Here is a 21125-nt window from a genome sequence, read left to right on the forward strand (position 1 = left end):
CGCTATTTAAATTGTTATTTATAGATGAAATGTCACCTGGACATGGGAGTCCACACAATGCTGTTAGATCTACTGGTAGACCCAGTAGAGCTAATTTTAATCAGATTGTACTGACCCGTGAGCGTGCTGCTCAATCCACATACACATGTGAATTGAGACCAAAACGGATTGACACTGTTTGGTACCCGTATTCCGTGTGTTACGACCCGTATCTTATCCGGGCCAAAACGCATTGATCCGTTTTGAAGTTCGTTCTAAGATACCGTAGAGTGGTACACTCCCATCGTCAGTACTGTGGCCTCCAGGCAACGAGACGTAATTATGACGTCATATGGTTGCTGGGACAACAACTCTGGCCACGAATCTGTCAGAAAATCGATGTAAAATAGGTCCTTGATTTTACTTCTAGTTTCGGTTTCTCTGGCGCTGTCACTTTCTCTGAAACTGAATGAAATAAAAATTTCATTGGCAAGAGATTAGTTCTTGAAAGTATGATATTATCTTGGGTGTATCCTCTGACGTCATTAAATATGGATTTACCCGGCATATACTCTTCAGTATTGGCCATTGTTTTCACCCTGATAATGGTTATCTCCCTTTCATCAAGAATCTATCCAAAATTAAAGATCGTATTAATTTTCATAAAGTGGTAAAGCGTTCGACTGATGCGCGGTGGATTTGAGATCGACCCTCGTCAGTGAGCCCATTGGGCTATTTCTCGCTTCAGACAGTGCACCACGACTGGTACATCAAAGGTCATGGTATGTGCTAACCTGTGTATGAGATGGTGCATATAAAAGAACCCTTGCTGCTAATCGAAGAGTAGCCCATGAAGCGGCGACAGCGGATAACTTTCCTCCCTCAATACATGTGTGGTTGTTAACCATATGTCCGACGCCATATAACCGTAAACAAAATGTGTTAAATGTGTCGTTAAATAAAACATTGCCTTCCTTTCTTCCTTCCTTCCTTCGTTCTCATAATCTGAGAGATATTTAAAAAAATTTTTATTTAATAACTACCATTCAGCGTTTGAATCTGTATGAAGTAGTTTTCCGGCCCGTGAAACACCCAACTATTTTAGAAAACATGGCATTTAAAAAAAGTGTAGTTTCTTTTGGCGTTCAGAATATTATTAAAATGCATATATTCAAAAAGTAAAATAAATAAAATACACAATACAAGTATATAAATACAGTATCTGACCTTTCTCCGTACTGCTTGCGTTAACACTGTGGTGTAATGGAACATTGAAAATAAAAGTGCATATCTTGTGGATAGCAGAGTATTCAAGACCAAAATCCCTTACTCAGCATAGTGCCAAACAGAAAAAAACATTAGTTATAAACCAATACCTTCTAATCATAACTGCACTAATACAAAAACAAACCAAGAAGCCACTATATACACACAAAGTAGTATTGGTGTCTCCACTAAATCATGTAACAGCATTTCTAGTACTAACACCACCCATTGGTTACCCACTGTAAATACTAATAGCACTAAGAGTCCTATGTATGTGACAGCTAGAACAGATAGATATTTACCTAGAAAATACCTTGTTCCCAATGTGTCTAGTAAATGTCAGACAGTATCAATTAATGTGAACAAAAATACTAGTAGCCTACCTGGCAGTTTCAGTATCCCACATGATCAAAGTATATTTAACAGTATGCCATATGTTGATGTTACACCTAATGTCACGGTACATGCTCTTAAATTTGTTTCGCCTGTGGCGATTTTAATTGTGTTAGAGGGCCGTGTGCAGTTTATTGCCCGTAGCCCAGATGGGCAACTTGTTACGTAATACTTCGCACGTTCGGACATTCCAATATGCACTTAGTCCAGCTGCGGAGGTCATGTGGCGAGTAGTTACGTAATACCTCTGCGAGTGCGGTTTTACAACCGTGATTTTGGCGACGATGGCGTCAGTAAGTCTGACGATCAGAGAGAAATAATACCGACTCTAGTAGAGTCAGACTATGAGATGATACGTGAGGTACCGCCTTGTACTCCCAGGCAAATTCCTGATTTATAATAAATAGCTAGTGTTTTAGAGATATCGGGGAGAACGAATTAGGAAGCTTCCTGGGAACGTCGTCCGTTAGGACTTGGTAAATATCATTTCTGCTCTGTGTATAACCTTGATGTGATTGATGTGACTTTAAATATTTTAGTACTGTATTATACCAATATTCTTTAGACAGTGTCTTCGGTCATCTGACGAAGTAAATCGTAGACTTATTGTTCTAACATTATATGAGTATTTGGTAATATAAAGCTTAGCCAGTCATCCTAGCCGACCTGGGTAAACTGTAGGTTATTGTCTTTATTGTGATAAGTATTAATTCTGTGTTACAAGGTTACTGAATGAGTAGTTAGGGTTAATTAAAAATTAACCCGTTAGGAATAGAGCTGTAATTCCTTTATTAATTAAGTTCCCCTGCAAGCGTTTCTAAATTATCACACGTTACTGAACGAGTAGTAAGGGTTAATTAAAAATTAACCAGTTAGGAATGGTGTAGTAATTCCTTTATTAATTAACTTCTCCTGTAAGCGTTTCTCAATTATCACACGTGTGGGTGTGGTGTAACGGTGAAGTGATTCGCATATTGTGTAACTAGACACCTAGAGATTAACTAATTAAGTGATCAGTTCTGGGTTGTTATTATTGCTGTTATTAATTTACTACTACGGCTGTACATTTGTCAGCGTAGATTAATACAGATTCCAAAGTGTATTGTGTTTTTGTTGTGTTTTCTAGAGAACTAACGTGCTATAATAATATATACTTATATAAGATCGTATCTCTGATCATACCTAGGGACGAGCCATATTAGGGTTTAACAGCCTGTTACAGAGAGATCTAATAGATATACAAGTAGGAGAGACATTTTGATAATTGTGTTTTATTCGGTTACGGGAATGATAGAATCCCCGTGACACCTAACATTATCAGTGTCACAAATATTGAACCTTTAAGAACATCAAGTATTTACAGAACAGAAACAATATTTGAACTCAGATCACTACATGCACATACCCCAAATGTTGATCATCTTTGTGGAAAAACTGTGATTTCAGACTCAATTTGCGCCAATCCCTCTACATCTGACTTACCTCCTAGCTGTACTACAAATGTCAGTTTATCCTCTGTACAAACTACATGTGCTGAATTTCCTTGTTATGCTGCTACAAATGTCAGTACCAAACCTGCTGATTTACTGTGTGAAGGTAAAGTCTGTGTAATCCCACCAACATATATATGTACTTATTAATAATAATAATACATGTGTAATACAAAATGAAATATACTTATGCTTGGGATACAATTCTTTTAAGGTTTACCGAATTTATCTGTAATATCTTTTATTAATTTGCACAATTGTTTTAGAAGACTTATTTTGTCATTTGTCATTAGTTATTTGTTGGGTTTGTTATAATAATATGTCTTTAAAAAAAAATTGCGGGACTTATTAAAGAAAGAGCATGTAAGTAGATAGTGAAATTCGTTTCCGATGTCATTTTTGTTACATAGTGTACATAGTCTGCTTTCTACTGGGGTGTTGTTCCATCGTCCTGTTTCGATTGGTAAGTAATGGTTTGATGTTCTAAATTTTAGTAACGTAGTCCAGGATATTTGTGGTAATTTTATTACTAGTATATATTTTTGTAATGTTAGATATTCTTTAAACGTGGTGTACATTTTACCCCTTGATGATGAAGCTATGTTGCTATTCCATTACTGTAGGTACTGATCGTTTTGCCTTAATTTAACGTGATGAATAAGTAGTGGTATAGATGAAAAGTTTTGTGACATCCAAATACTGGTCATACTTAGTTGGTTAAATATATTTTCTACGTGTTTTATCCACTTATAATTATATCCAGATATGTTAGAGTCGTGCAACATTAGTTTATACAATAAGAAGGATGTTTTTGTTTGTTTTCCAGAAACAATTCGGGCCCAGATACTTATCATCCTTTGTTGGATAATTAATTTAAGGGGTTTTCTTCCAAGTTCACCGTATATCATGAATAGTGGGGTTGCTTTATTGCAATATTGTGAAAAGGCATTAAGGGATTGTTGTAAATCGGAGGCGTTTGTTGCGAGAAGCGCAGTATCGTCGGCATATAATAAGCTTAGAAAATAAAGAGGGGTTTCCGAGATTGTTGCTATGTCATCTGTGGCTATAAATACCCTAGCACAATTGTGGCTTTTTAAGTAATTATCTAGATGATTTAAATAAATAGAAAACAAAACTGGTGACAAATTTTCTCCTTGACGGACACCGATATTGCAAGGGAATAGATCTGATGTTTCATTGTTTGTACAGATGCAAGATTTTATTCCTTGATACATTTGGTAGATAATTTTACAAAATTTTCCATTTATGTTATTTTTAAGCAATTTTTGCCAAAGACATGTCCTAGAGATTAGATCAACTGGTTTTTTTGAAAATCGACGAAAGCGCAAAATAATTTCTTTTTTCTTTTCTTCAGAATTGCGATTAATGAATGTATATTAAATAGGTGATCAGTGGTAGAGTAACCTTTTCTGAAAGCTGTTTGAGCTTTGTTTAATATATTATTTCCTTCAATAAAGGTATTTAATCGGTTGTTTAAAATAGTCGTAAATAGTTTCGAGATACAATAGAGCAGCGTTATCGGCCTATAGTTTTCAGGGAGTAAACGATTTCCTTTATTTTTAAAAATGGGTTTAATTACACCCGTCAGCCACTCATTTGGGAAAACACTGTTATCAAGAATTATGTTAAATAATTTGGAATAGATTGGAAACATCTTGTCAGCAGTCACTTTAATGTATTCATTTATAATATTATCGATTCCATGTGCCTTGCCATTTTTCAGGTGTTTTTTTTTAGCATATAATATTTCTCTTCTTATATCTTTCTATTTAAAACATTTCCACTGTGTGTGTATATGTTTTCCAGATTTCTGTAAAAGAGTTTTGAAGAAGAATTATGTAATATTGGTAAATATCTTTAAAATGCATTATACCTACGTTCTGAACATATTTAATTGTCCATCACCCATATATGCAGCACTTCTCAAATGTTATTGATTGTATATGAAATGTAGGCCTGTGAGCCGGAAGGATTACAGCTAATAAACTATACTACACTGTACGTTCTGGTGGCTACGACATGACTGTGATCTCCTAATCACATACCATTGCATTGGCGGATCCAGGGGAGGGGTCACAGGCATCATGTCACCTCCCCACCCTTCACCCGTTTGAAGTGTATTGTTTAATGACTTAGGGGGAGGGGTGGTTGTATTCATCCTCCACAATATACAACATTAAATTGCCCTGAAACTACGTCTCTTGGCATCTTTATTTGAAAATATGAAGCAAAAGGTCCGCTTTCAGAACTAAAACGTACAGGTTTATACATATGGAGTTTCTGGTGGTTGAAAAACAAAATAGAAAAAGGTCCACTTGGTTCATATTCCCAGAGGCAGGATAGCACAAACCATGGCCTTTTGTTGAACCAGTTATGGATCACTGGTCGGTGCAAGTGGTTTACACCTACCGATTGAGCCTTGCGGAGCACTCACTCGGGGTTTGGAGTCGGTATCTGGATTAAAAATGCCATGGACGTAGAGTCGTGACAGCAGAAAGTTGGAAACCCGCAAGTTTCCCATTAGCAACAAGGGCTCTTTTATATGCACTTCCCCACAGTCAGAACAACATACATGTGTGTACGTGCATACTTGATTTACCAGTCAGGGGCGGGGCATAGCTCAGTGATAAAGCGCTCGGTCTGTGATGGATCCCCGTCAGTGGGCCCATTGGGCCGTTTCTCGTTCCAGCTAGTTCACCGCAACTGGTCCGTGGTATGTGCTAGAATATCTGTGGGGTGGTGCATATAAAAATATCCCTGGCTACTTTCCTTTGACTCGGGTGGGGCGGGAAGTAGCCCAGTGGTACAGCGCTCGCTCGATGCGCGGTCGGTGTGGGATCGATCCCCATCGATGGGCCCATTGGACTATTTCTCGTTCCTGCCAGTGCACTACGACTGGTATATCAAGGGCCGTGGTATGTACCACCCTGTCTGTGGGATGGTGCACATAAATGATCCCTTGTTGCATTAGGAAAATTGTAGCAGGTTTTTTCTCATGATTACGAGTCAGAATTACCAAATATTTGACATCCAATTTTGCCGATGCTGAATTAATCAATGTGCTCTAGTGGTGTCCTTAAACATATAATCATTTTGTCTGTGCGTGCGTGTTTCTGAGGCAAAAATATGTTTGTGTTTTTAAAGACATGTTGGCTTTCAAAGATATATATTTGAATCCCAAACTCCACTATGATAATAGATTGAACAGACGAGCTATACAATTTGAATGGAGGTTTTATTAATAAACTGAACTTCATCAGCTTGTTCATTAATTGTAACAACATTCTTGTATCTCCATTATGCTTGAAACACGCTGCTCTGGACTCACACCGCAGTTCTCTTGCCTGTTTGTCCAGGGAAAGAAATTGTTGACAGTAAGAGAGAGACAGACAGAGACAGATAGAGACACACGGAGAGAAGAGTCGATGTAGCGGTCAATCACCTTACCGACATGCGTACACATTCCCATTTTTGTAGGGGTGGTTGTTTGGGGGAGGGGGGTGGGGGGGGGGGGGGGGGGTAGGGTGAATTTTGCTCGAATTAAACAAAAAATACCCGAATCTGGATAAAATCCTTTAATCATATTTGCGTCACTACAAAATAGCTACTAGGATTCCAAGCGAATCACTTCATATTTCTACATTGATTACACATAATATTCTGAGTAGAATGATTATAAATACAGGATTACACATAATATTCTGAGTAGAATGATTATAAATACAGGATTACACATAATATTCTGAGTAGAATGATCATAAATACAGGATTACACATAATATTCTGAGTAGAATGATTATAAATACAGCATAAAAAGTTTTCATGTTGACATCAACGTCATTTTTACCCGAATGTGAAGATTTGCTCCAACACTGGTGGTGTGAGGGGGGTGCTATTGACCCCTCCATGACCCCCCCCCCCCCCCCCCCCCCTCCCCCCTGCCTCGTACATGTATACTTACGGAGCAGTTCAAATTCAGTCTGGCTGTTACTTTGGCCAACTTTGTGCTGACAGTTGATAGTTTTAGACTTTTCTTGTTTAGAACATCAGAAAGAAAGAAAGAAAGAAAGAAAGAAATAGGTTAATTAACGATGCACTCAACACATTTGATTTACGGTTATATGGCGACAAACATATGGTTAAGGACCACACAGATATTGCGAGAGGAAACCCGCTGTCGCCACTTCATGCGCTATGCTTTTCTTTTAGCAGTATGGGTTCTTTTATATGCACCATACCACAGGCAGGGTAGCACATACCACGGCCTTTGATATACCAATCGTGGTGCAGTGGCTGGAACGAGAAATAGCCCAATGGGCCCACCGACGGGGATCGATCCCTGACCGACCGCGCATCGACCGAGCGCTTTACCACGGGTCTAGTAGCGATATGAGACTAGGTTCATAAAATGTATTATACATTATGAAATAAAATGAGGTTCGAACTTCTACAAATGTCAGAAAAACATTGGATATACAAACTCTGATATTCTAAACAAGAAAATGTCATTAATATGTAATTTTTATCATTAGAAAGTCTCAATTTAATGATGGGAAACATCTGATAATGACCCCAAACTCAGACTAGTCTCGTTAACAAACAACATATTGAGCGTTAAGCACGGAAATCAACAATCTATTGGCTTTTAACTTTCTTTGCGACCATCACAAATGTTCTTTTGAAACCTAATTGTGTTGTCGGAGTACCCATCTCGAGTTTCGTAGATTCCAAATGTAACAGATCCAAATTACAACGGGTACAAATCTCTTTCGTGTCGGAATCAGTCAAAGGGAGGCAATGGAAATGTTTCTCTCCGACTTTGTAGAACGGTATCCCCAAGACGCCGATGACGACCAAAAAGCCATTTGGTTGCAACAAGGCAACCAGTCTCTCTAAAATGGAGTGGTACACGTCGATCGTCGGTGCCGCGGCTTCCACACACCGAGACGTGATTATGACGTCATACGGTTGCTGGGACGACAGCTCTGGCCAGGAGTCTGAAAGAAGGTCAACGACAAATATGTCCTTCACCTTCGTCCTAGTTTCATCTTCCCTTGCACCGGCGCTTTCACTGAAAATCAAGATTAAAATAAAAATAGCCGACAACTTATTAATAATGAATCACCTGACTGGGATTTCTTTCTAAAAACAAGATTTTTAATAAAATAATTGTTTAAAAAGTGTAATAGATGCCGTAAACGGTTATGAATTTGTTTTTGGCATTATTATTCAATATTGTATATCTTAAAAAGAACAACAGAGGTTATGACAATGTTCATGAATTTCATGTCATGGGCAAAATGTTGACAATCTATCTTAAACTGTTATAATAAAGATAAAACAAAAAAACATTTGAGATCGCAGATTTAACGAAATCTCGACTTGCGGCTTAATATTAGGCCTACATTACTGCATGGCAAATCGGAATCCTTGGTTACCATAGCGACACTGTCAGATGCTGGTGTGTACAGTTTCACTTGACTGGTTCCCTATCCGTAATCCTTACATTTGAATCTGGATACACTGGCGTCATTAAACGCCGATTAATTAAAGGTGTCATATCAGGAATAGGATCGATCCCCGTCGGTGAACCCATTGGGCTATTTCTTGTTCCAGCCAGTGCTCCACAACTGGTGTAACAAAGGCCGTGGTATGTACTACCCTGTCTGTGGGATGGTGCATATTATAAAAGATCCTTTGCTGCTAATCGAAAAGAGTATCCCATGAAGTGGCCACAGTGGGTTTCCTCTCTAATATCTGTGTGATCCTTAACCATATGTCTGACGTCATATAACCATAAATAAAATGTTTTGAGTGCGTTGTTAAATAATAATTAAAAAAAACATTTCCTTTTAGTCACTGGCGAAGTCAGAGGTTAAGTCCGGGCTGGGCGTGCCTGAACCTTCAGTGGATATGAGCAAATTAATATAGTTCACATTCCCATTCCTTAAACACTTAGTTAAAAAAATGGCGGTACTCACTATTAGTTCGATCACAATAATGACTTCGTCCTTGCCAAGATAGATTTAGTGTGAAAGTGCATTATCATCATAGTTGCAAATGTCACATGTTTTTATTACATCAATTATTAGTGAAAAAAAGAATTACAAATTAATTTACGCTAAACTATTTTTTATTTCTTGTAGTTAACTAGATAATATTAAAATTGTAATATACTGTCAATAGGCGTAAATGGTGGCTTCTTCAACAAATCTGAGAGAAAAGAGTAAGTTAAACAAAAATATCAACGTCGCAATTATATAATTATGGGTGAAATAATACTAAACAAACAAACACTCAAAAAGAAACAAAAAGAAAGAAAGAAAGAAAGAAAGAATTAAAAAAGAAACCGAAAACTAAAACAAAACTTGTTTTCTGCTAGTACCTGCTAATTATCTTTACTTTAAAAATAAATAAATAAATAAACAAATAAATAAAATAAGTAATCTGCATTATTATGCATCTATGATACCTCCCCTTTGATGCCTTTCTAAAGCGCAATGCAAGATTCTACGCGAATTATCAGCAGACTACAGCCCGTCCAAGCCACGAAAACTAATGACTAATCACCCGCTACCCTACTCTATACCCTCATCATTCTAAACTTACCGCCTGGGATCTAGAACTCTTTCACTCTATGCCTGACCTCAATACCTGTTCCCTTCTTTGTGGACGATGTACTTGATACCCTCATCATTCTAAACCTACCGCCTTGGATCTAGAAACCCTTCCCTCTATGCCTGACCTCAATACCTGTTCGACGATACACTCTATACCCTCATCATTCTAAACCTACCGCCTGGGATCTAGAACCCCTTCACTCTATGCCTGACCTCAATACCTGTTCCCTTCTTTGTGGACGATGTACTCTATACCCTCATATTTCTAAACCTACCTCCAGAGATCTAGAACCCCTTCCCTCTATGCCTGACCTCAATACCTGTTCCCTTCTTTGTCAACGATGTACTTGAAGAACGTCTCAAAGTTGTGAGTCAACCTTCCATTCTTCCAGTCCTGCAGGACCTCCCTGTTGGGTTTGGAGAAGTCGCTGAGGTAGATCTCGTCCACGTGTTTGCCGGCGCTGATGATAGTGTGGATGCTGGGCCCTGTCCCCACATCGAGAAGACGTCGTCCACGTAGCTCACCTACCTCATAGATAAACGAAATACGCCTATGTCATATCGATACTGAACCACGCCTGGTATATATGAAATATATCTCACCTACATTATATAGATACAAAAACACGCCTCGTATATATAAAATATATCTCACCTACATCATACATATACAGAAACACGCCTGGTATATATAAAATATATCTCACCTACGCCATGTAGATACAGAAACATGCCTGGTATATATAAAATATGTCTCACCTACATCACATAGATGAAGAAACACGGCTGGTATATATAAAACATACCTCATCTACACCAGATACAGAAACACGCCTGGTATATATAAGTTATATGTCATTTATGTGATATAGATATAAAAACAAGTCTGGTATACTCGTATATAAAACATATCTCATCTACATCATACAAATACAGAACCACGCCTAGTATATATATAAAATATATCTCACCTACTTCATAGATGAAGAAATACGCGTGATATAGATATATATATATATATATATATATATATATATATATATATATATATATATATATATATATATATATATAGATATATATATATAGTCTGTCAAAAAAGGAACACATAGGTGATAGGAAAAGAAGAAAAGTGTACAATGTTCATGAATGACAATTTTTCTTTAATGCACCCTAAAACAAATTTAATGCACGTTGTGGCACGTTGTGCGACAATTGCAGGAAATCGGCATGAAATGGTCAAATTTTGGCGAATGCACGTGAAACTCGGGGAAAACGATTTGGGTAGTGATAGGTATTTAAAGCTGCAATGCTCGCAATGATGCCTCATTTCCATTTCGACATAGACGAGTTACAAGATGCCAAGACTAAGCCTGCCGAATCAAAACAATGCAATAGGCCGCCTCCAATTAGGTGAATCGCAGTCAGCAGTCGCACGCCACATGAACGTCCACCAGAGCACCATTTCACGTCTCTGGGACAGGTACCAGCAGTTTTAATCAGCTGAACACCGGCCCAGAAGTGGAAGACCTCGCATAACAAATGCAGCACAAGATCGCTACATCCGGGTTCTGCACTTGCGTCACCGAACTGCCACAGCAACGAACATTGCTGGACGCATACCTGGTTTGAGAAGGCTGTCTGCTCAAACCATTCGAGAAGCTGGTTTACGGGCTAGGAGGCCGTATGTTGGCCCCGTCCTGTGACGTCAACATCGACATTTACGTGTTCGCTGGTGCACGAATGTACATGAATGGAACTTGGGGAAACTGGCGTTGAGTATGGTTCAGCGACGAGTCTCATTTCCTTCTACAGCGACGTGATGGACGACAACGTGTTTACAGACGCCGCCATGAACGTGTTGCCAACAACTGCGTTGCCCAAGTTAACAGGTTCGGTGGAGGGAGTGTCATGATGTGGGGAGACATCTCATATACCGGCAGAAGTGAACTTGTGTTCGTACAAGGCAACCTGACAGCTGTACGCTACCGGGAAGGAATTCTTCGCCATCACATGCTTCCCATTTTGGATCGACAGAGAGAACTCTTTCAGCAGTACAATGCCAAGCCGCATACGGCACGTGTAATAATGGATTTCCTGTAGAATAAGAACATTAATGTGCTGCCATGGCCATCAAGATCGCCAGATCTCAACTTCAGACATGTACGCCAGCGTGATCCGGAGCCTCAGACGCTTCTGCAACTGTCACATGCACTGTGGGAAGAATGGGCTAGGATTCCATGTGCCCGGATTCAGAGTCTCATTCAGTCTATGCCAAGGAAATGTCGCGCAGTGATTGCTGCTGCTGGTGGTCACACAAGGTACTGATTTCAGCACCCTCGTGCGACGTTGCTTGGTGACGAAAACGGCTCCACTGCCGGCAGTCCATAGCAAGAGCATTGTCACATACTCATGTCAAATGTGACTGTGATACAATCATAAATAACGAAATTATGTCACTTTGTATTAAAGAGATAATTCCATGGATATTTCGCCTATGCATTTCTTTTTTGACATTTTATATATATATATATATATATATATATATATATATATATATATATAAAATCTACGTCATATATATACAGAAAAAAATGCCTGGTATATATACTCTTCAAAAAAGTAGGGGAACCTGAAATATTAATGTTAATGTCAACTATTAGACCGAACATACATTTTGACCATAGACATCCTAGTACAGAACGTTCAGGTCTGTTTATCAACCCACCGAAACGCATCCCATAGTTTGCACATGATCACGCAGTTGACCCGTACACGTGCGTGGGGTGTCATTCTCGATTTTGACAATTTCCAGGAAAGTCGATTAATCACTGTGGAATATTATTTATGTCAATCTTTTTCATTCTGTTGATCATACAGTTGTTGTTGTTTTGTTTTTAGTCATTTTTATTGTTTGTATTTGCGATGCAGCGTATTCAACGTGATGAGCGTCTACGGGCTATTGGCATGCTGCAAACGGGCAGAAGTCAGCGTGAAGTGGTCAACACCTTCAATGTTTCGAAGTCGGTGATTAGCAGACTGTGGAACAGGTACCAACAAACCCAAAATATTGACGATCGACCCCGTTCAGGTCGTCCCAGGGTAACGACAGGAGTACAAGATCGATTTATCCGTAACCAGGCTCTAAGAAATCGACCTCAAACAGTAAATGAAATTGTTGCAAACCTTCATCAGGCTACTGGTGTCCGAGTTACGGGTCAGACGATTAGAAATCGTCTTCATGCAGCCCATCTTCATGCTCGACGGCCCCGGGTTGTGCCTACCTTGACAAATTGCACATTGCCCACAGACGTGAATGGTGTAGAGAGCGTCAGAACTGGGGTATTTGTCGCTGGTCAGGTGTCATGTTTTCAGATGAGTCCCTATTCACTTTGGACTTTTGACAGGCGTGGTTGGGTCTGGCGACGACGAAATGAACGTCACAATGCGATTTCATGACATATTTGGCTGTAGATCGGTTATGGTGTGGGGTGGAACAGTATGACTGAAAGAACCCCCCTCCATATTGTGCAAGGAAGGGTCACTGGGCATTACTACCTGGAAAACGTGTGGGTCGACGTTTTGTTTTTCAGGACGACAATGCCCGTGCTCACTATGCACAACATATGTCGAATGCCATGACCAGCAATGAGCCCAGACCTTTTCCCCACTGAAGACGTCTGGGACATGATAGGGAGACGTGTGCGTCAACGTCAAAGACCGCCAACCACGTTAGCGGAACTTGGTGAGGCACTGCAAGAGGAGTGTAACAGACTCCCTCAAATGGCCATTGGGAGACTCATACGCAGTATGCCTCGTGACGGTATCACCCACTACTGATAAAAAATGTCAACTTTCAAATTTCACTTTTGACCCTAATCGTCCTTCAAGATGTTTGGTGGTTATAAAACCTACTGTAATAATGAACTACCGGTTGTAATGTTTGCCCAATTAATTAATTATTACCATATAACCATTCCCCACAGCTAATATACCTTACAATTTTGGCAATTGTAAATTCTTATTAGAGTTCCCCAACGTTTTTTGAAGAGTATATAAAATGAGCCGTCACATGTGAAAACCTACAACTTAGCATAACGCCAGAAACCGAGTAAACGCGGCTCAAAGTTTGACGTCACATGTAAACGCGGCTCAAAGTTTGACGTCACATGTAAACGCGGAAGTAAAAGTTGACATGCTGTTTGCGTTGTTTGTTTTGAAGAATTTAGAAGATGACATCTTCTTTACATGAAGATCAGTTTGAAGTAAACATATATCTGTATATACAATAGTGTTTGGTTACTGTTTTGTATTTTGTACCTGAGAACATCGGTCGAGATCGTTAGCGATACCATCAGTACTTTGATACACATTTACAATCACAGGAAGAAGTCCAATATATCGATGTGGAATGCAAGTGTCACACGTTTTTATAACGTGCATGTTTATACATAACATAAAGTTCAACAACCTTTCCAGAAGTTAAATACAATATTCATAAGTTAGACCAAACATCAAACTAGGATCGTATCGGGTTGCATGGGTCTACCACTCGGTTTGGTCTACCTGTTCTGTGGACTACAATCAGCACCACTATTTCTACTCTCGTCCGCGCACACATTGCGGTACGGTAACAGAAACGTTTCATTTATATACCTTTATTATACGTCATGATGTCACTGCATAAGCTGGCCTAGAGATTAACATGCGGAGGTATAACAGATCAATTCTCGAAAGGTTGTTTCTCCCTCAACCAATTTTATTATTATTATTATTATTATTATTATTATTATTATTGCTGTGTGTATGTGCGTGCGTGCGTGTGTGTGATAATTATTAAATTATTATAATATCTGTTCACTTTACTCATTTCACATCATTTGTATACAAGGAGTTGGTTTTCTTTCTTTACAGATGTATATTTTAATTATACAAGAGCCTGAAGTAGGCCTATACTGTTTGAGGCACATTTTGCAATTCAGAATAGAAGACCAAGACTAAGAACAGTCGAAACGGAAGAAACAGTCCGGGGGTAGGGGGGAATGTCCGGGGGTGGGGGGGGGGGGGGGTCCTAGAATCAAATATCACAGATAGATACTGACTTTTACTCACAATTTCAATTGTATCTCGAAGAAAACAAGGGGATTTGTGTTGTATTGGCCATTCCCAAAGAGAATGTTACACCCCTGCACCACCGGGAGGTTACAGCACGCGCAGAGGCCATTCTCAAAGAGAATGTTACACCCCTGCACCACGGTGAGGTTACAGCACGCGCAGAGGAAGTTACAGAAACTGAGAAAGGATGCAGTGGATTGTCTTTGTCTAAAAATCAAATTTATGACCATATTTTGAAATTGAAGGAAATAGAAAAAGAGTAGAAGGAAATGTAGGCCTACATATATTTTCGCTGAGTAAAAATTAAAGAAGGGCGGAAGCCCCCCCCCCCCCCCCCCTCCACCCCAGTAAAAAAGAAACCAGAAGAGAAAAAGGAAAACAAGGTGAGAAACATGGTTACTGTATAGGCTAGCCTGAGTACATGGGCTACGTGTAGGCCTGTCGTTGGGTATTGGTCGACTTTGTGAAAAGACATACCCCTTGTTTAATATTATTTTAATAAAGATTTCATATCTAAAAAAAAATAAAGGTGATCCCCTAAATTGGGATAACATGTCTGCGTTCTTTTTATTTCTTCATCGAATGAATCGATCGTACTGATATCGCCAGTTTCGTTTTTGTAAAGGCGGTGTATATATGATTTGGCATCCAAGAAAAATACTCTTAATGATGAACACTACCACTTCCGTTATTTTTATAAGTGGTGATACCCCCAAAATGAAAAGTTTCTAATATTTTATAAAGAATTGCTGAATAATCAAATGACTAATTAAAAATCATCAGTTACAACCAACTGCATCTGCAATTGAGAACAAATAGCAGACGAAAGTTAGTGAACACAAAAAGTGATTGACCGAGGCTGTTAAAATAGTGTTAAATTACGTTGCGGTAACTATCATAAGCTACTGTAGTTTTTCCACACCGCGGCTTGTTTTCTTTGATGTCGAATGTGCCGACTGATCAATTTTTTTTTCTTGACTTATTTGCAAAGTGGTCATTCGGTTTAATGAACAGCGTAAAAAAACCCCAAACAAAACAAAAACAAAACAAAACAAACAAACAAACAACAATACAACAAAACAAAACAGTATAGGGGCCTACTGTCGCACGTTTTGCTGTTCAAAGGTTGGCTTAATTATTACTTAATCCAGTTGAATCCATTTCTACATGCAGGGACAAGTTCAGCCTTCAGTTAGTGGGTGTGTACATGCACGTTAATCGTGCATTTTTATAGACACTCCCCCACACACAGATAAAACACCGCCCCATCCACCCCAAAAAGGTAGTAGTCGACTAATAATAATAATAATACACTATTGTTGTTGTTGTAATAATTGTTGTTGTTGTTATTATTATTATTATTATTATTATTATTATGACATGTATTATAATGCGTGCAGTTGTTATAGAAACATTGAATAAATTTAGAGGGGGACCCGGGAGTGGTTTTAGCCTTACTGGTATAAAAATATGTATTTTGAGTTTTATTGCCCATTGCAATTTTACACTTTTGAAATATGACTAAATACAGCAAAATAACCTTTTAGTCCTATTTATAAGCGGTAGAATTAACCTTTTTTTTAATTTACGTAAGGAGCCTCAAAATTGCAATCAGAGAAAAATTATTAAGTTCAAGTCCTGTTGTCAGTTTGTGTACTGTCCGAAGTTAGTTTCTCTTTCAGATAATCTACCTTAGCAGCTGATAATTTTTTTTTTTATTTATTTATTTATTTATTTATTTATTTATTATTAATTTGTTGTTAGTACTGTAGAGGCAATATTACGTTATTCATAGATTCATATATATCCCTACGTCGCAGAGGACGGTAAAGTGTTCTCGTTGCACGAACTTGGTAAATCGTGTTGACACTGCGGTTCCCAGTCTGGAGCTCGACGCGGTAAGACGTGTTTGTTTCGCGTGTGCACACTGCACGTGCTTTCGCGGCTTGACTTGGGGATCCTTCACTTCGCTTGTTTTTGTCAGCGAAGTGATGTTTTCTATTGGGATGTATGCGGCCATTGGAACTGACTGAACACTGGAACGCTTCTCGTTTCCACAGTCTGCACCACCAGGTTGGATTCTTTTTTAGCGAGATTCCTTGCCTCCACGTCATTTCTCCGTCTGACTATGTTGACTTGTTGTTTTCGTGACTGGTATGACGGCCATTCTGCAGAACGCCACGGTTGTTCGCGTTTAGTCTCTACATGTCCGAGCCTGTCCCAGCAGCACTGGAAGAGTGACCGCCCCACTCTAAGAAGAAATAGGAAGCGGAGTCGGCCCCTACTACTCTTTTCTAGACTTTACTTTGTTTTATTGTGATACCATCTCGTATCCTCCGGAGTCGGGCCCGTCCGCACCATTATACCAACCCATGACGACTGGACTATATGGCCTACCCTAGTCTGAATCTCTCTCTCGTTCAGACGGATCCGGCTTCTCAAGATCTATATTTCAACACAGCACTACACCTTCAACGTCTATTGACTGTCAATCTAGGGGTTTTCTTGACGAGATGCAACCCATCTCGTCCCTATAAGCCTTAACGAGGTCACTCACGTGAACATGGAGATCGGACTTTAAACTTTTAGACGACCGGCCTCGGTGGCGTCGTGGCAGGCCATCGGTCTACAGGCTGGTAGGTACTGGGTTCGGATCCCAGTCGAGGCATAGGATTTTTAATCCAGATACCGACTCCAAACCCTGAGTGAGTGCTCCGCAAGGCTCAATGGGTAGGTGTAAACCACTTGCACCGACCAGTGATCCATAACTGGTTCAACAAAGGCCATGGTTTGTGCTATCCTGCCTGTGGGAAGCGCAAATAAAAGATCCCTTGCTGCTAATCGGAAGAGTAGCCCATGTAATGGCGACAGCGGGTTTCCTCTCAAAATATGTGGTCCTTAACCATATCTATGACGCCATATAACCGTAAATAACAAAATGTTTTGAGTGCGTCGTTAAATAAAACACTTCTTTCTTTCTTTCTTTAAACTTTTAGACCTTCGTTCAAACGTTCATGTCGAAATTACTTTTTTAATATTATTAAATAGTTCGATTCTCTCTTCTTTCTCTTATTTATTTTTGGACTGTCCTTCTAAAATGCTCCAAATTATATAAATATTCGACCGAGCAGTCAATTCTTTTTATTTTTGGCTTGTAACTTTTTTTTTTAATTCTATTAACTTTGTTACTAATTGTTATTTTCAAAATTCTGCCCGTTTTCAAATCTACCCCCCCCCCCTCCCCCTCCATCCAGAGTCAGGCCACCGATCTTATCTAATTTCTTTTTGACCACCCGATCTAATCTAGCGACCAAATTTAATGAGTAGAATTTTCTTTATTAATTATATTAATTAGAGATGCTCATCAAAATTTTAAAGGTCCACTATTTAATTTTTGGATGTAAATTTCAAAATTGTCCCCTTAATTGTGTTTCTGTTCCGGGACAAGCCCCTGGCTATCCAGAGACAGGCCCCGGAACGGACATGCTCGAAACTCTAGTGGTATATGAGCATGTAAAAATTATTCGCACTCACACTGCGGTTATTCGAGGGATGCCCGTCACGTGACTCAAAATAATACGTCACACCTCTGCTCTCCAAATAGCCGTTATTTTTCTCCGCATTATGGACCGTTGACATAATTCAATTAGTTTTACAAAATATCAGTAATAAGTGAGTTGTGGTAATTATGTAGATGTAGACAAAGTAATTTTAACGACAAATCAAATGTATATATTTTCAGATAATATTTTTTTAAGTCATTAATTAGGTCAACCATCCGTGACAGAGCGCCTTTAATGCTGTATTTTTTTTTAGATATAATTAAGATAGAGCCCAAATACCTGAGATTTACTTTTGTAAGGTTATTACCTGTTATTTACCAAAAAATAAGACAAACTTTCTTCTTTTTTTTTGCTAAGTTGTAGGTTTTCCCATGTGACGGCTCATAATATATCTCATCTACGTCATATAGATTAAAAAAAAAAAAAAACGCTTGGTATATATAAAGCATATCTCATCTACGTCATATAGATACAGCAAAAATGCCTGGTATATATAAAATATATCTCTACGTGGCTTACACAAGGGATACATGTGAGATATACACAAAAGTCTAGTGCCGCATTGTCCCTAAGGCTGACTAGGCTGAAGCCTAGGGGCCCACCAAAAGCAGGGGCCCATGCAACCTTTTTTTTTTCTTTTAGTGTTAAATGTTGGGGGATGTCGAGGGGCCCAAAGAAACTCGAAGCCTAAGGGCCCTGCCATGGGTTAATACGGCACTGCAAAAGTCGGTGTATTGGCCTTACCCACCGAGTCATTAAACTTGTTCTGGGTGTGAGCCTGAACCGGGAGGCGAACCCAGTGCCTACCAGACGTACGTCCGGTGGCTTAACCACTACACTGCCAAGGCCGGTCCAGTGAGTAAGTATTGAAAGACGAGTACAAATATACTGCACTGTAAACGCCGGACTGCTTGTCAATGCTCTCAGCTATAAACCTCAGTGGTAGTTCAAAGGGACGTAGAAAGTGTGGTTCTGCACTAACCTCAGTGCTAGAGCGCTCGCCTCAGGTGTGATGGGTCGTAGGATCTATCGTCACCAGCGGATTCGAGCTTTCACCCACCCCAGTTAATGCAATATGATGCAATATAGAAGGGAATGTTTTATTTAACGACACACTCAACACATTTTATTATATAACATTTAATGAAATATCTTAAAATATAAAAGTGTTATCAGGCCCCTTCTCCACCTGCACCAGGGCCGATGGAAACGGGACACGTGGTGATTTCGACGCCACCATGCAGCCCACCTGCTTCTCCAGAGGTTGTTGCTGTTGCGGATACGGAATGCGTCTCCAAGAGAAGGAAGGTATCGGAAAACGACTCACTGACTGAACCCGAAACTTGGAATATCGCGTCTGCCAAGGTGCCTCACGAGTTCTGTGGAGTGGCGAGTGGGGAGTTTACCGACCTCTCATAGCTTGGCCCCCACAGAGCCAGAGACCATTACCATCAGGTCAGGGGAGACGGTATCAGGTGCAGATACATGGACCCACTGAGACGCACATCGGACCGGAACGGGGTGTATCGATATCTGAGGACTAACATGGATAACACCACTATCCATCGTGTCATAAAGATGATCATCCCAGAGGACTACCCAGTAATTCTTCTGGACTGTTATGTCGACCTGGCGAAGGCTTTCCCGAAGCTCCGAATCGATACACCCCTCACCTCGCTATGAGTTCCGCCGCCAACATTTCCCAGGACAGGTACCTCCTTTTTAGGGCTTAGTTGGACTTTAAACACTTTGGCTCCACTTCTATAACTTATGTTTATTTTTTATATATAAATAGTCCACACTTTATTTTGATAGCCCGTCTAAATTGCTCAAATCACTAGGGCCCCGTTCCACGAAGCGATCTTAGCCCTACGATTACCTTATGCGCATAGCTACCCTATGCACTTAAGTTGATCTTAGGGCTAAGATCGCTTCGTGGAACGAGGCCCAGAAATCTGTTCGGCCGATCACTCTAATTTTAGTTTTTGGACTTTTTTCCAGACATGCAGGTTATTCTCCAGTTTCGGTCTTAGGTCACTGACCTTCTTCTAAATTTCATTGCAAATTCCGCCAGCTTACCTGCCCCCTCTTGTCCCGGACTTAGTCACTGGCGATGTCAGAGGTTAAGCCCGGGATAGGCGTGCTTCAAACCTTCATAGTATATAGGCACGTAAAACCAGTTTGACTGACTACAACATGTAGATACAGAAACATGTCTGGTATATATAAAGTATATCTCACCTACGACATATAGATACAGAAACATGCCTAGTATATATAAAATATATCTCATCTACATCATATAGATGAAGAAACACGCCTGGTATATATAAATTATATGTCATCTATGTCATATAGATACAGAAACACGCCTGGTATATGTAAAACATATCTCATCTACGTCACATAGATACAGAACCACGCCTGGTATACATATAATATATCACACCTACGTCATACATGAAGAAATATGCGTGGTATATATAAATACAATGCAATACAATGCAAAACAATACAATATAATACAATACAATGCAATGCAATGCAATACGATCCGAGAAAATATAATACAGAACAATACACTACAATATATATGTAACCTTTGCATGTCTACACTGGATAAGAGGTGGTTTCGTTAAACTAAACCCAGTTTACTCTATAAAGACTGAAGAGATACA

At 39.5% G+C, this 21125-nt stretch overlaps 1 protein-coding gene across 1 annotated transcript in view; it reads right to left on the reverse strand.

The window, feature by feature from the left end:
• Nucleotides 1-6709: 6709 nt before the first annotated feature.
• Nucleotides 6710-21125, reverse strand: part of LOC121377781 (nicotinamide N-methyltransferase-like) — a 20836-nt gene continuing 6420 nt past the window's right edge. Inside the window, exons 3-4 of the mRNA XM_041505870.1 lie at nucleotides 10090-10294; nucleotides 6710-8220 (exon numbers count right to left, since the gene is read on the reverse strand). Of these exons, the coding sequence (XP_041361804.1) occupies nucleotides 7785-8220; nucleotides 10090-10294 (641 nt within the window). The 3' untranslated portion in view covers nucleotides 6710-7784. The remainder of the gene's footprint in view (nucleotides 8221-10089; nucleotides 10295-21125) is intronic.

The sequence above is a fragment of the Gigantopelta aegis genome, chromosome 7 (assembly GCF_016097555.1).
Source record: "Gigantopelta aegis isolate Gae_Host chromosome 7, Gae_host_genome, whole genome shotgun sequence".
NCBI classification, from domain to species: domain Eukaryota; kingdom Metazoa; phylum Mollusca; class Gastropoda; order Neomphalida; family Peltospiridae; genus Gigantopelta; species Gigantopelta aegis.